This window comes from Pelodiscus sinensis, chromosome 29 (assembly GCF_052426305.1).
Source record: "Pelodiscus sinensis isolate ZL-2025 chromosome 29, ASM5242630v1, whole genome shotgun sequence".
Taxonomy (NCBI): Eukaryota; Metazoa; Chordata; order Testudines; family Trionychidae; genus Pelodiscus; species Pelodiscus sinensis.
Window position 1 is genome coordinate 6173055 of NC_143080.1, and position 14060 is coordinate 6187114.

The 14060-nt window shown below is 45.4% G+C and overlaps 1 protein-coding gene across 5 annotated transcripts in view; it reads right to left on the reverse strand.

Annotated features, from left to right (window-relative positions):
* ACLY (ATP citrate lyase) overlaps positions 1-14060 on the reverse strand; it is a 64046-nt gene that overhangs the window by 13957 nt on the left and 36029 nt on the right. For 4 of the 5 annotated variants that reach the window (XM_075911562.2, XM_075911560.2, XM_075911561.2 and 1 more), the window contains 12 exons: positions 13596-13732; positions 12971-13032; positions 11807-11924; positions 11514-11668; positions 9712-9802; positions 7900-7929; positions 5856-5997; positions 2644-2812; positions 1952-2056; positions 1454-1650; positions 1187-1268; positions 596-706 (listed from right to left, as the gene is read on the reverse strand). In XM_075911562.2, coding sequence (XP_075767677.2) covers positions 596-706; positions 1187-1268; positions 1454-1650; positions 1952-2056; positions 2644-2812; positions 5856-5997; positions 7900-7929; positions 9712-9802; positions 11514-11668; positions 11807-11924; positions 12971-13032; positions 13596-13732 — 1399 coding nt within the window. The remainder of the gene's footprint in view (positions 1-595; positions 707-1186; positions 1269-1453; positions 1651-1951; positions 2057-2643; positions 2813-5855; positions 5998-7899; positions 7930-9711; positions 9803-11513; positions 11669-11806; positions 11925-12970; positions 13033-13595; positions 13733-14060) is intronic. The other variant, XM_075911564.2, reaches the window with a different exon arrangement.

Consider the following 14060-nt stretch of genomic DNA (forward strand, 5'->3'; position numbering starts at 1 on the left):
AAAGACAGACAGAAAATACAATCAGATATTGGATTAGAAACCAGTGGACTAAAGGACTCCACAAGTTTTAGGAAGGAAATCAGCTTGGACTGGAGATGAAGTGGTAAAGCACATGGTCCTATATCAACCTCCTATTCAGCTTCATTACTTCAAGCACTGGCACTGTGATCCTGAACCTACCCTTGTTAATGCTGCAAGACACAAAGCATTATCTAATCTGGAATCTATAATGTTAGTATGGCTAATTACATTCTTTGTCCCTACTTCCCTGCCCCCGACCAGACAGAGACGCTGTATCATCCTTGCTTCCCTTTCCAAAATTGAAGTGCAGCATGTGTGTGTGCCATTAAAACAGCTGCCGCATTCCAATTTAGGGCATTCACGGCAATCCCTGTGTTGGTAGAATCCTTTGGGATCTTTCTGGATCAAAATGTACTGCAGAAATATACGACAATTATAATTTATGATTTATTAACTTCCACATTCATGCATGCAGACAGCTAATGACTACAGAGGTCTTGAAAAATGTGTGTTCCCCGAGTCCAAGGTGTGCATATTCTTACTCTCATGCATACGCCACACACAGAATACATACCTCTGAAGAGAACATGGTGGCACAGGTACCAATGCACCAGCAGACAACAGGCTTAGTGATGCGTCCTTCTTTAATACCCCTGCAGATCTTGTACTCTTCTGTGCCTCCAATCTGCAAAGAGAAACAGAGTAGCTTAACTTGGTTCGAGCTCATGAACTTCTGTCGAGTCAGTTTTTAAATCAGTGCAGTATTTCTAAACACATCCTCTATTTTTGCCACCTCTAAGACACAGAAGGCCACATGCTTGTAAAATAATATATATATTTAAAAAACAAACAAGCAAGCTATCCTTAATCTCCAGAAATTGTGGGGTTTTTTTTTGTTTTTTTTTAAAACAAAGAAGCCTCTGTGGGCCTATTCTGGGCTCCATGGTTCCTACTTCTGTGAAGCAGTATTTAAATATAAAGTGATCATGAAAAGATTCATTCTTTCAACAGGAAAAGAAAATTGTTACTAAGAGGAAGAGCCCAAGTGGAATTGTTATTGAGTGTTCCTGTAGTACAGTCTCTCAACTAACACTGAAAGAACTTCTATTATAAAGAAAATAAACAAGTTTCTTTACTATAGCAAGAGCATATGGGTTTAACTCACCTCCCCAAGCACCACAATCATTTTCACTCCTGGCGTATCCTGATAGCGTAATACATGGTCCATGAAAGTTGATCCAGGATATCTGGGGGAATATAGAGAGAAAGCAAAGGAAGTTGAGCTTTTATTTTGAGCTCCTACAGAATATTTCTGATAAGAGGATGGTTAATTTAAAACATCGGAAAACAACAACTTCTAAAAACTCTGTGATGTTTTAGAGGCAGGCACTGGTAGAAACAAAAGACATTCCTGGAAGAAACAGGTCCCTACCTGTCACCGCCAATAGCCACACCTTCATAGACCCCATCTGTAGTTCTGGAGATTATGTTGTTGAGCTCATTAGACATTCCTCCAGAGCGGGAGACATAGGCCACACTGCCAGGCCGGTAGAGTTTCGATGCCAGGATATTATCCAACATACCTCCTGTGTTGCCTATTTTAAAGCATCCAGGTTTGATCCCACCAACCTACAGGAAGAGGTAAGGAGGAGTCAGGCCTTTCATAAACACACATGGGAGCTGAGCAATGGAGATGCATCTGTAGAGCAGACTGTTTCTGCTAGGATTTATACAAACAGAAGCAATAGAATTGCTTGCTCCATAATGACTTTCAGATTGGGAATGACTTTACACTTTAGAATCCACTGCAAATTCTTATTTGTGATATACTGTGTTTATTTCTCTCCCCCCCTCTTCTCCTACAAGGAAACTGATCTAAAACACAAATATGAAGGAGTGTGAGCAGGAAGAGCAACAGCTGATTTCTTACAGTCGCAGGCCCGATTATGGTAACCCCTTTCTTGTCAGCCGTCTTGATTAATTTGCGTGTCAGTGCCTCTGGAATGCCTTCAGCAATGATGGCAATGGTGCGGATCTGCAGCACAAGATAGAAAATACACTCAGTAACTTCTAGCAGTCAACAGCTGGACAAATGCTAGGGAAGGCAGAATAATTGCAGGTAAGAAAGTTCTATAACACAGTGATGACCAGGGTAAGATCAAATGCATTTCAGAGAGCACAACCTTTGTTCTCTTGTGAAAGAGTGCAGTTTTGAGTCCCCGTCCCTGGAATAGCCTCAGATAACAGTGCTGTGAAGACACCAGTAGCATTGTTGAAGAGCTAGGCCCTCCACTCTTCAAGTAAAGAGTAGTGCTGCTTTGCCCTGAAGGGGGAGTCCAGTCCCAGTCCTCCTGACCAGGCAGATGGAGCTGATGTCCCTATTCCTCAAGCCCCTCAAATCCATTAATAATGGATAATAATAATAAATAATGCAGCACTAGACAGGAAGTTATTCTACATCCTTGGTAGCTCTTCAACAGCCCAGAAGCCACTTCTAGACTCAGCTGTTTTTTTATGGACCCCAACTCACTTTGCTAACAATCTGATTCTAAAATATTTTCTCTCTGGTGTTATTAGCCTGAGCATTCTCTACAGTTTGGATTTTGCAGATTCCCCACTCACCTGCGGAAAGTTCATGGTCTCAATAGTACTGTCATAAGCAGACCGCAGAGATGCGAAGTTGATCAGCACGTCTACCTCTGGATGCTTTCTCATGGCATCAGACATGTTCTTGAAGACAGGGATCAGGATTTCTTTGTGGCCCCAATAGAATTTCTGCTTGTGATCACCACTGCAAAAACCAACATGGACAGACCTGATCATACACACTGCTACAAAGAGACATAGCTACCCAATGGTGCAGACACAGGCAGGTGTCAGCAACACAGTTCCCAGACACATCAGGTTGGCTTTTCAGATCTTAAGAGAAGGAAAGGTAGCCAGAACCCATAGCCTGCAGATGTACAGTGCATAAAACAAAGAAGCATATGGAGGAAGTTGGATTGATGAGACAAACATGGTAAAGGAAAGCAGGATCATCTAGCAATGATAAGCTGAATTTCCGTTCTGTGAAAGAAGGATTTCACCACCCAGACACGTCAAGGAGAGGCACGAATGTAAAAGCTTCTTTCACAGATGTCATTCTCTGCAGTCAAGAGAGACCGCAGCTGGAATCAGATTGCTGAATCAAGTGATACTGATCACACTTGGGTGTTAAAGATTTTGATCATCCTGACCAAATTCCATCTCTGGCCATTACATGTTGCCAATCTAAATTCTCCCTGCAGACTCAAACAGGATTCTTCTTCATTTCTGGTCTTAAACATTGCTGCCACACTACTGTATCCACAAAAAAGTTGCCACATTCCAAGTGGCTGTGCTTCAGCAGAAAGTGAAGCTATGCCAGCATTCAGACTGTGTAAAGTGTTTCTCACCCAGAAGAGATTCCAGAGATGTAACCCTCATGATCAAAATATGGGATGTTTGATTGGCAAAGGGCAGGAGGAGTTCACTGAAAGACAGTGATACTTAAATCCTCGTATCTCAAATTCATAGGAAAAAAACAGCAAACAAGGAACAACCCTTAAGGGACCTACTGTCTAGATTTTTCAGACAGACCACCAATAGTCACCCTCTAATTCTCCTCCTTGACATCCACCCTTTTCAGTGAAGAGTTTCCTTCACATCTTACTCACTCCCTCAGGTAGAAAGCCTCCGCTAGATGCGATTTAGGAGGAGGAATCAGCAGCTCAGGCAGCATATAGGCACTATGCATTAACAACGCTACATTCTACAGGGAGCCAGGCAGATGTAGTGTAATTGACAAAAAGATCAAACACGCGCTGCTGGATTATTATTAAATATAATTGTCATGGGACCCCCTCGGGCCAGGCTTTATGAAAACTGGCTTATGAATATGAACAAGCATGCCTCAAAGATGCTTTAGGCAAAATGCATCATTTAACATTTTTTAAAAGTTATGATCTGCTGAATGTGTAGTCTATTTTTATGCATGTATCATTCTTGTATCTGAAGTTAGAAATATGAAATGTAAACCTGTTTTAATAATCTAAGTGTTGTAATGAAAGCCATTAGTGGTAATTAAAGAAACTTAATGGCCAGGTGCTCAAGACAGTGATCTGATGGGATTGTTTTTCCTGTATACTCAAACTGTGGTTGGTCCTAGAAAAACATGCGACTGTGCCACCTGGTGCTGGAATCCATCTTGAATCTGGTATTTTTAAATGGGAAGTGTAACACAAAGGATTCTCGCCCTAGGGTAAGTCTATTTAAGAATGGAAAGCAGTCTTTTGTCTTTAGCCGGCCTTCGAACCTGCCTTCCAACTCAGAGGATACACATGAAGAAACCTGAAAACAAAGAACTCTAAGGAAACAAGAAGCTGTAGACCCAAGCCACAGAGAAAAGATAATCTCTGTTTTGAAGGATTTTACCTGGAATAAGGGCTGGGGTGAGAATTATGTTCTGTAACATTCTCTGTCAGTGTTGTAGGCTTAATTACTGTGTTTTGTTTATTTTGGCTCAGTAACTTACCTTGTTCTGTCTGTTTTCATTTGCAGGGGCTTTCAATTTCTAATGGGGGGGCCACTGCAAGAGTTTAGTAAGTGGTCAAGAGCCACACTTCTATGGAGGGGATGCGAGGTCTGGGATGGTGGGTGGATTGCAGAAAGGCGCTTAAGTTAGAGGACTGTGGTGTAGGAGGGGGTGTGGGGTATGAGAAGGAATTTGAGTGAAGAAAGGGGCTGTGATCTGGAGCAGGGGCTTGGGGTGCAGGGTCCAGGAGGGGGTATGGCTGCGGGAGAGGATTCTGGCCTAGGAGAGGAGGATAGGAAGAGGTGCAGGGTCTGGGAAGGAGTTGTCACCTGGAGGAGGTGGGGAGAGGGGATACAGAGGGCTTGGGTGGTGACCTAGAGCAGGAGGGGCTGGTGATCTGGGGCAGGTAGTTGGGGGGAGGGGGCGGGGGCAGAGGCAGGCTGTGCCTGAGAGGCACTTACCTAGGTAGCTCCCAGCCAGCAGCCCAGCAGGAACCTGAGACAGGCCTCTATGCCTGTCTGTTCCATGTGGCTATGCTCCAACACTGTGAAAGGGGTAGAGAAAGGAGGCTTCACTCTGCCCCTGCCTCCAGCAAAATTTCTCAGCTCCTATTGGCTGGAAACAGGTGAATGGGAGCTGAGGGATTTTGCAGGGGATGGCGACAGCATCCAAATTCTCCCAGCCCTCCCCAGCTTGCAAAATAATTAGCAGCCAGCTGTTTAAAACAGCATGAGCTGCTGGGTAGTAAGAGTGCTGGCCAGGTGGCCGTAGGCCAATCCAGTGACTTGACGGGATGGATCCAGCCTGCTAGCCACCTCTTGCCCACTCCTGTGTTAAAGGAACTGCACGCTCCCTGCCGCAAAGACAGCCTAAAGGATACAAACAGTGACACTCAAAGACAGGATCACAGGCTAGATGAACCAGTAGTCTTATATAGTGTGATAGTTCCTACATTCCAGTGTAGTGTGGTCAGTATACTTTTGAGAATTCTTTGAAAGACGGCACATAGCAAACATGAACTATAGGATTGTTCCAAGTCATTTCACAGAGATGGTATATAGTCAAGAGTGGCAAAGGAGACAAAGGGAACAGTCAGGAAAACAGCTCAGGTGGCAGGCAGGAGTGAAGGCGAATGTATTATCACAGATATAGGGTGTGATAGAGGTGTGCAGAGACCCAAGTAAAAATAAAGGGAGCTTGAAGGGGAGAAAGCCAGTGGACAGATCTGAGAAGGGAGATAAAGGAAGTCAGGAAAATTATATGATGGGTACAAGACACTTACGTGAATGGATAAACCATGGCAGCGACCGAAGGTTCATCCCTGGAGCAGATATAATCGAAGTCCAGCATGCCCTGCACAGCTCGTGTTTGCATCCCCCAAACAATAGCTTTGGTATGGCGGCTGAATAAAGTTGTGGCTTTACCTGTCCAAAGAAAAAACACCACCCCCTACATATAAATCTATGCTAAAAAGCTACAATGCAGCACTTTATACACACAGCTGCTGAGAAGTTTCCACATTCAGCCACTTTCCCCACTCCAAAACCACTGGCTGCATTGCAGGAAGTAGCAGACAGGTATTCCAAGAGAAAGATGAAACTGCAGCTGAAGCAGCCTTTCCAAGAGGTTTCAATACAATAGCCACACTTTAGCTTCACAACGGGGAGAACAGGAAAAGGGAAAAATCGATTCCTTCTCACATCCTGCTTAAGAAAACAACCATTCCCTCCAAACGGAATTTATAGATTTAGTCTATGGAGCTGAGGAGAGCTTAAATGCATTATTCTGAACCACATTATTCCACAAGTCCTGTGACCTAGGAGGACCACAAGGGCTGGACTTCACATCAATCAGGTTTTCCAAGTGGGAGAGCAGGAAATGGGGAGAAAATGAAGAAAACAAGGAACAGAGAAAGCAAAGGAGCTTCACAAAACTCAGCCTACATTTTCAGTTCTGTTTGGATATCAGAATTCAACAGATAACAGACTGCCCCAGGATCATAAATGTGACACAGATCCCAGCTTCTGAGACCAAACTCACTGAAAAGGCAGCTCTGTTGCTAGTGAGGATGGACTTTTTGCTCAAAATGCATTTATATTGATTGCTAAGAGTGACATTTTGTGTTCGAACTCGAAGTGTAAAGATTCTTCCCCAGCTTCAGGGCCTGACTCAGCCTGGAGCTGAGTTCTTCCTGGTTTTGCAGAATTCTTAGTGCTCTCTACCTGCATTATAGTAGTCCACCCTGCTCCTTTTGTTATAGTCACAATTTTTCCCACCGCCGTGGATATGAGCGCTGCTAATTCAGACTGGCTGCTGCTTAGCTCACACATCTCAAAACGATTCTAGTCTGAAAATATATAAAAAAAAATTCCTTCTCATTTTTGTTTTTATACTTCTCCAGGACGTGTATTACCCCCTTTTTTAAAACAGGGAAAACAGAGGGCTAGAGAGCTAATGTGACTTAATCAAGGCCACACAGCAAGTCAGCTGCAGGGCCAGAATTAGAACTCCGGAGTTTTTATTGTCACTGCCATGACACAGTGGAGTGTCGCTTCCTCCTTCTACGCCATATTAGATAGAGCAATCATTTCAAACTTCAATTAGGGCCTGACCAAGCAGTCCATCCTCATTTAGAAAAAGGTCTTAAAAACAAACTTAAGTCCCAACACTTCAGTAGGAACGAAGCCCATAATTCAATGTGAAGCCATCACAACTTGGAGTTGATCCAATGACTTCCCACTGAGCTTTGAATGTTTCACAAACACCAACAGATGGTATTTGCATTACTATGTACCCATGTTCCCTCTAATTTGTTCCATTCACGTGAGAAATTTTGTTATGTGCACCAAGGTATATGTAGATGTACACCACCAACAGAAATACATGCTACGGTTATGGGCACTCTGCCAATCAGTTGGGTGACTCTCAAGCACTCAGCTTACAGGGAACACTGCTATGCACCCAGCTTTTTAAAGAACACACTAGTACCTGAATCTTAGAAAAATAAAAACCAAAATCTTTTTAATAGTTGGGTTTTTAGGAGAATAAAAGCTTGGCAGTGTGCCCCTAAGGAGCTCTCTTCTGATATTTGTGTCTAGCCTGCCCCCTCAACAAATAAGTGTCAGATCTGAATTTCAAAAACAGCTGAAAAGTTAGAACGGTCCTGTGCTACTATGCTGCATGTGGGGAAGAGGGGGAAAAAGGTGTGGGACTAGACAACACCGCAAACTTTGAGAGAGAAAATGAGAGCATGGGACAAGGGAGGGAGGGGAAAAAGTCAGCTGCCAGCAAGGCAAGACACATTCAGCTAGCCACACGTGTCCTACCTTGCACAGGTCTTGAAGCTGGGGCTGAATCTGTTAAAGAGAGAATCACCAATGCAACAATATGACACAACTGATGGAACAAAGAACTTTGGCTGTTGTCAGCCCTGACAGCCCATCGGGGTGCCTGGAGAGCTGTTTAGAGAGCTTTTTCATTAAAAGCAAACTGAAAAGCAAGATAGGGCATGCTAGATGGGATGTTTTAAAAAATACAGAGGAAAATGAGCATAAATGCTAGGTGGCCCCAAAGCTATAAGACATGATATCAATGCAACCAAGCAATTCCAAAGCCCATCTGTGAAGGAATAAAGCTACAACACACAAAGAAAACACCCATAAGTAGAACAATGCAGGTTTGAGATACTGAGCATCCAAAAAGTCACATGTGTAGCAGAAGCCAAGCTAAAGTGCACCTGGACGGAATGTACTGAAGTCAAAATATCTGCCTTCCAGATATCCAGACATCGTTGCTCAGCCCAATTTAGACATATTTCAGGCTCAAGTGACGCAGGCCTCAGCATTATAAAACACATTACAGTCTCCACGATAAATTTAAATGTCTACCTCTTTGCTAAGACTGCCCATAGAATTTCCAGTTAGTACTATGTTAGCAGTCTTGGCTCTTGTGATCTGGCCTCTCAGGAACAAGATTGAGTCTCACAAAAAAATCACTTTTCTGTGCGCACGCACACATGCAAAATCTTCAGATTCAAGGACAAAAACCAAGTATCCCACTGCATTCCACAAACCTGACTCCCAATTCTGCCATCAGCTTGCTCCCATAAATCATCATCTTCTCTGCAGATTTCTAACAAGTACACCCAAAACTACAGCATCAAACCAGAGAAAGTTCACAACTGTCTGAATTAAGAAATCATGAATTTGATCAGGAGTTTCATTATGACGTGTTTCAATCAGTGGACCACAATCTGTACTGCACTAGCAAGATTCCATATGCAGGAAATGTCTTTTTAGATACTTGTGTGTCCTCCAACAGCATACTATACTGAGCACATCTTAAAACAAGAAAAATCCCCCAAACCAAACAACCAGCATGAAGAATATTCTACCTATATAACATGAGCTGGGAAAGCTGGAATTCTTGAGTTCAGCTCTTTCACCTGGAGAGACATCCTGAGTCAAATACATTCTGACATCTTTTTATAAAAGGACTCCAGGAGACAACTATTAAAAACAGTGAAGTCCAAGTTATAGCAAAATTCCTGCTCATTACCCACAAAGAGAGGTACAGGTTGAACCTCTCTAGTTTGGCATCTTCAGGACCTGACTGGTATTGAACCAGAGAATTTCCTGAACCATGGGAGGTCAATATTGTCTAGCAGCATTACCAATACTTCCACTGGCTTACTGGGCTCTTAGATTTATTGGAGCACGCTCCAATAAATCTGTTAGTCTAAGGTGCCACAGGACTTTTCGTTGATTTTGCAGATTCAGACTAACACAGCTACCCCTCGGATACTTGGGCTCTTAGAAGACATTTAGGGGTAAATTAGAGCTAAACAGCACAGAACTTTGAAAACCAGGACTGGTGGCTGTAAACAAACTTTATGGGACCACGGGAAACTTGGCCATGCCCATGATAAGTGGACATTCAGATAATGAAAGTCATGCTGGACCACAAATGTTGTCGGACCAGAGAGTGCTGGACTGGAGAGGTTCAACCTGTAGTGTCCCTAAGCCAAGCTGGAAAGTGGAGAGGAAAGGCAGGCACCAGGACTCACTCCTACAAAAACAGGCAGCCACAGAAGATGGGGTGAGAAAGCAGTGCTGGTAACCATTCATCAGAATGCTTACCAGGAGGTGTCGTGGGCTTTGCCTTCTTGGCTGGAGCAATCTCATCAGGTTTGGACTCAGAAAAAGAAGCAGTTCTGCTTGGTGCTGGTGTCTGAAAGAGAAACCAGGAGCAAAGTCAGCAAAAAACGACTGCAGAATTGAACATCCTGATGCAACACTTCAGGACTGGCAACTGACTTTGGCAGTGGGTATACTCCAAAGAAAATGGGAGACAAATGTTTCAGATGGCTGTCTCCTGGCGGGAAGCAGGGATATCAGATGTTGTATAACTGAACAGTCGTGTAACCGCATCATATTTTAGCAGTTATGTGACTATTCAGTAGTCCCGGGGGACGGGGACCCCCTTGCCACCATGTGCTGCTGCTTCTCTATCAGAGACAGCAGCGTGGAGTAGCAGTCAGGAGCTGGTCTACCAGGTGAGCCAGTTTAAAAAAAACCTGCTCCCCGCACAGACCCCGATACAGAGGCAGCTGTGCAGGATGGCAGCAGCTCCTGTCTGCTGGGGTCTGAGCTCCCTGTGGAGTCTGATCCACAGCAGCAGCCCATCTGGGGAGGTCCGAGCTTTCTGTGGACAGAGGTTGGTCTGCGGGGAGAGATCAGACCTCCCCCCATGGACAGGGGCTGCTGCCGCAAACCAGCCTCTGTCCACTGCAGATCCAGACTCACCGTGGACAGAGCCTGCTTCGCGGCAGCCTCCCCTGCCATCCCTCCTTTGCTGCTGTAGAGGCAGCAGCACTGGAGGTGCAAGGGGGGGGAAAGAGGGCAGGCAGCACTGTGGAGCTGGTGCGGGGAGCATAACCGGCATTTCTGGATTTGGGACATGGCAGACTTGTGCAGAAGTCAGTTTGGTATTAGGAGGATTCACTGCAAGATATTTTGCCTGCCCCGACTAATTCAGTGTAATATCAGAGCTCTACAGGCTGCGAAAACCCCCGGGAGTCTAAATTAGACTGTTTTCCAAGAGGCAATGCCACACTTTTAAGCAGTTGTTTTTACTGGATTGTCTTAGAGATACGGAGAAAAAATGGGTCAAGGAAGTCACATCAGATATAAATTGGCCCCATTTTACATTTGAGTGGGAGCATTCTCCAAAGCCTAGTGAAGTCACAGGGAGTCAATCTTTCCATTGATTTCAAGTGGGCTTTGGCTCACACCCTACCTTACAGCAGGCAAAAAGGCTCATTATGTATAATGTCACTTTTCACATTCAGAACTGTAATTCTTTTAATGTTGGATTTAAACCAGAATGTAAATTAATCTCAGAACGTGTATCTATTAGAGTAGGCTGTCGTGCTATTATTTACTGATCACTGCAATGTATTCGGCATCCCTGGCAGTGTTCTCTGGGCTGAAAGACAAAAAGCATTGCAGTCCAAGAGACCAAATTATAAGCAATACTTTTCCACTATTAGGAGAGAACTAAGGCCCTGTGTTTAACAGAATGAGATATGGGGAAACTGAACATGAATTAATCATACTTGTTGCTGCCAGCATTTCCCTGGGTAGAGATTTACTTTGGAGAATCGTGTTAGTCAGACCATGCTATGCACGTTACAGGAAGCTGTACAAGCACAGCGTGGATATAACCTAGGAGAGCTGCAGTAAAGGAACAGACAGCCCTGAAATCTTCTTGCATTAAACGTGACCAATCCATGGAGGAAGGTCCCCACAAGAGGTTTCCATTGGACTCTGGGCTACTAAAACCCTGCCGTCATTTTTCTGCTAATTTCTTAAAAAAAGGTTTACAGCAATTCCATCAAACCTGTCAGAACAAGGAAAATCACCGGGGCTGGAAAACTCACAGAGGAGCTGCCACTGGCATTGAGCAGGAAGTTGGCAGTGTGGGCTGCCGTAGGAGGCTGATTAGGGATCGGCCGCTGACCCAGTGCCATGCCTACAATGGCTGTCATGTGGGTCTCCGTCCCAAAGACATGGATCGGGATCCCAGTGGTTTTTCCTGTATACAAACACACACACAAAACAATCAGGCTTGGGGAGAGGCCGAATGTCAAGATTCAAAGAAAAAGCAACAGAAACAAAAGAAAAAACAACAACAAAGTACATGAAGTTTTAGTGGCTGGTTGAGTTTTCTTACCCACTTCACCCATGACACGCAATCCTTCCTGGTAGTTAGGGCCTCCTCGCCGCACAAAGATCCTCACCCCATGCTCTTGCAGAGGGCCTTGGTAATCCTTAATGGCTCTCACAATACCCTAAAACAGAATGTATGGGTGTCTGCTAGTGGAGAGAGGTCTTACCCCCCACCCCCCTTCTCTGGAAACTCAGAACACCTCCTCCTGCTTTATACTGCAGGTCTTTGAAACCACCATCACTGCTGCATTGGATCAGAGTCCATCAGAGACTCTTCATAACTGGCCAGAAGGAGGCACTTTTGAACACCTTCCCATAAGGTTTGTTTCTGTGGAGCCCTGGCTATGCTGGGGCCCAAAAGACTGGGGTCTGAACAGAAGCGACTGGCCAGGGGGAACTGGGAAGCGACTGGCCATCTGACCCCTCCACCTGGGGAAGAGCCAGGACAACCCCCCTCCGCTTAGGCTCTGCCTCTCCCCGTCCTTGCTCCACCCCCCATCCCACCTCTTCCCCCAACTGAGATGACCGAGGGACTAGCAGGGGTCTGCCCCCTTCCCTTCCCACCACTCACTAGTAGTAGCAGGGGAAGCGGAATAAGGTGGCACAGCTGCTTTGCTCCCCTGGCTGCTGCATTGCTCTGCTTCCCAGCAAAGCGGTGGGGCCACCTTGCTCCACCTCCCCTGCCGGTGAGTGCAGGGGGCAAGGGTGTGGTGGAAGGGACTGGATTCATGCTGCAGGCACCAGCCCCTGCCCTGCCCCCATCCATGGCGATTGGGGTACACATGGCCCTTCTTGCCCCCCCATGTGTGTTGCCTTTGGGTTTGAGCTAGAGTCTAATGCGCTATGGTGCAGAGCATTAACTCTGAACCCCTGCCAGCCCAGGGAATGAGAGACTAGGCATCACACCCGGGTCCTCTGTGCAGCAGTGCAAACTTTCCAGAGTGACTTAAGTGCTCATGGAAATAGTTCTGCCTCAGCAATGCAAGAATCACATCATGCAGCTTCCCTCCCTGGCCCAGATAGACAGTGAATGTGGAGTAGAGGGAAATTCACTCAGTCCTAAGTCTCTCTGCTGAGACTGCCCAAAAGGAGACCAGTTGGGAGCATGGCTGTGTAGAGTTGATACCCAACACGATACATTTCCTGGGGTTGCAGAATCATATGCTACCTTGAAGGTGGCTGCCACGTTGGTGAAGTTAGCAATGCTGCCTCCAATTATCAGGATTTTGCCTTTGGGAAAAAGAGGAGAATCACAAACAGCTGTTAGAACCTGGGCTCAACATGCTCTTAATGGGAAACTGCCTAGGAGGTGACAGACAGTTACAGGGCCTCTCAGTTCTGGCTGCTAGCCACAGCTCTGTACAGAAGGGCTAGCCAGAGTCTGGGAGAGGTTTGATAAGTGGGATTTGTGCCTGCAACAGCCGAGCAACAAGTTTTCTGATAAGAGCCGATAGTCCACTCGTCTCATGTACCATTCTAAAGCTACTGGTATTTGTCATCTCTGACTTTTGTGGGGGAAACCCAGAAATGCCAGTCATTCATCCTAACAGGCCACAGTAATATGCTAATGTTTTGATCATCTCACATGATGGAGCTTCTGTTACTTGCTTTGGGAGGCTACGTCAAAGCTCAGTAAGCTATTCAGACATCCAAACATGATCATTGCCAAAACAATGGACAGATCTAAGCGGACACATGCTAGATAGCTAGGCTCCTTCAACTGGTCTGGACAAGTTCCTATAACAGATCTGACTGCAGACTCTAGAGTCCAAATCCCAGCTGCCCTTTCTTACCCTCCGGGTGCTTCTCCCGAGTCATGAGGGAGAGAATGGTCTTAGCGTAGTCGTAGGTCTGCTGCTCACTAGGGGCTCCAGAGTATTCCCCATAGTTTGCCAGTTCATTTACACCGCCCAGGTCACAAATGGTATCACTGCAAGACAGACAAGATATCTCAGAAGTGCTAAATATTCTTCAAAGACTTCACAGGCCGTAATAAACTTAACCAACACTCAGGTGGAAGGAGCCAGGGGAGAAGTGGTGCTCCAAAGGAGTTAGAGTGGCCAGGCTATTTCTTGAAAGCAAAGATGCTTTCCTCATGATGCATACCCAAATATATTTCCCAGAGGAGAGGGGAAGTCCTCTGAGATGTGAGGATGGTAGACAGAACAAAATAAACCCAAGACAGCCATGGAGTCACTGCCTTAAACATAACATTCAGCTGGCTTCTTCGTGGTCAAACCACAGAGAAAATGTACTTC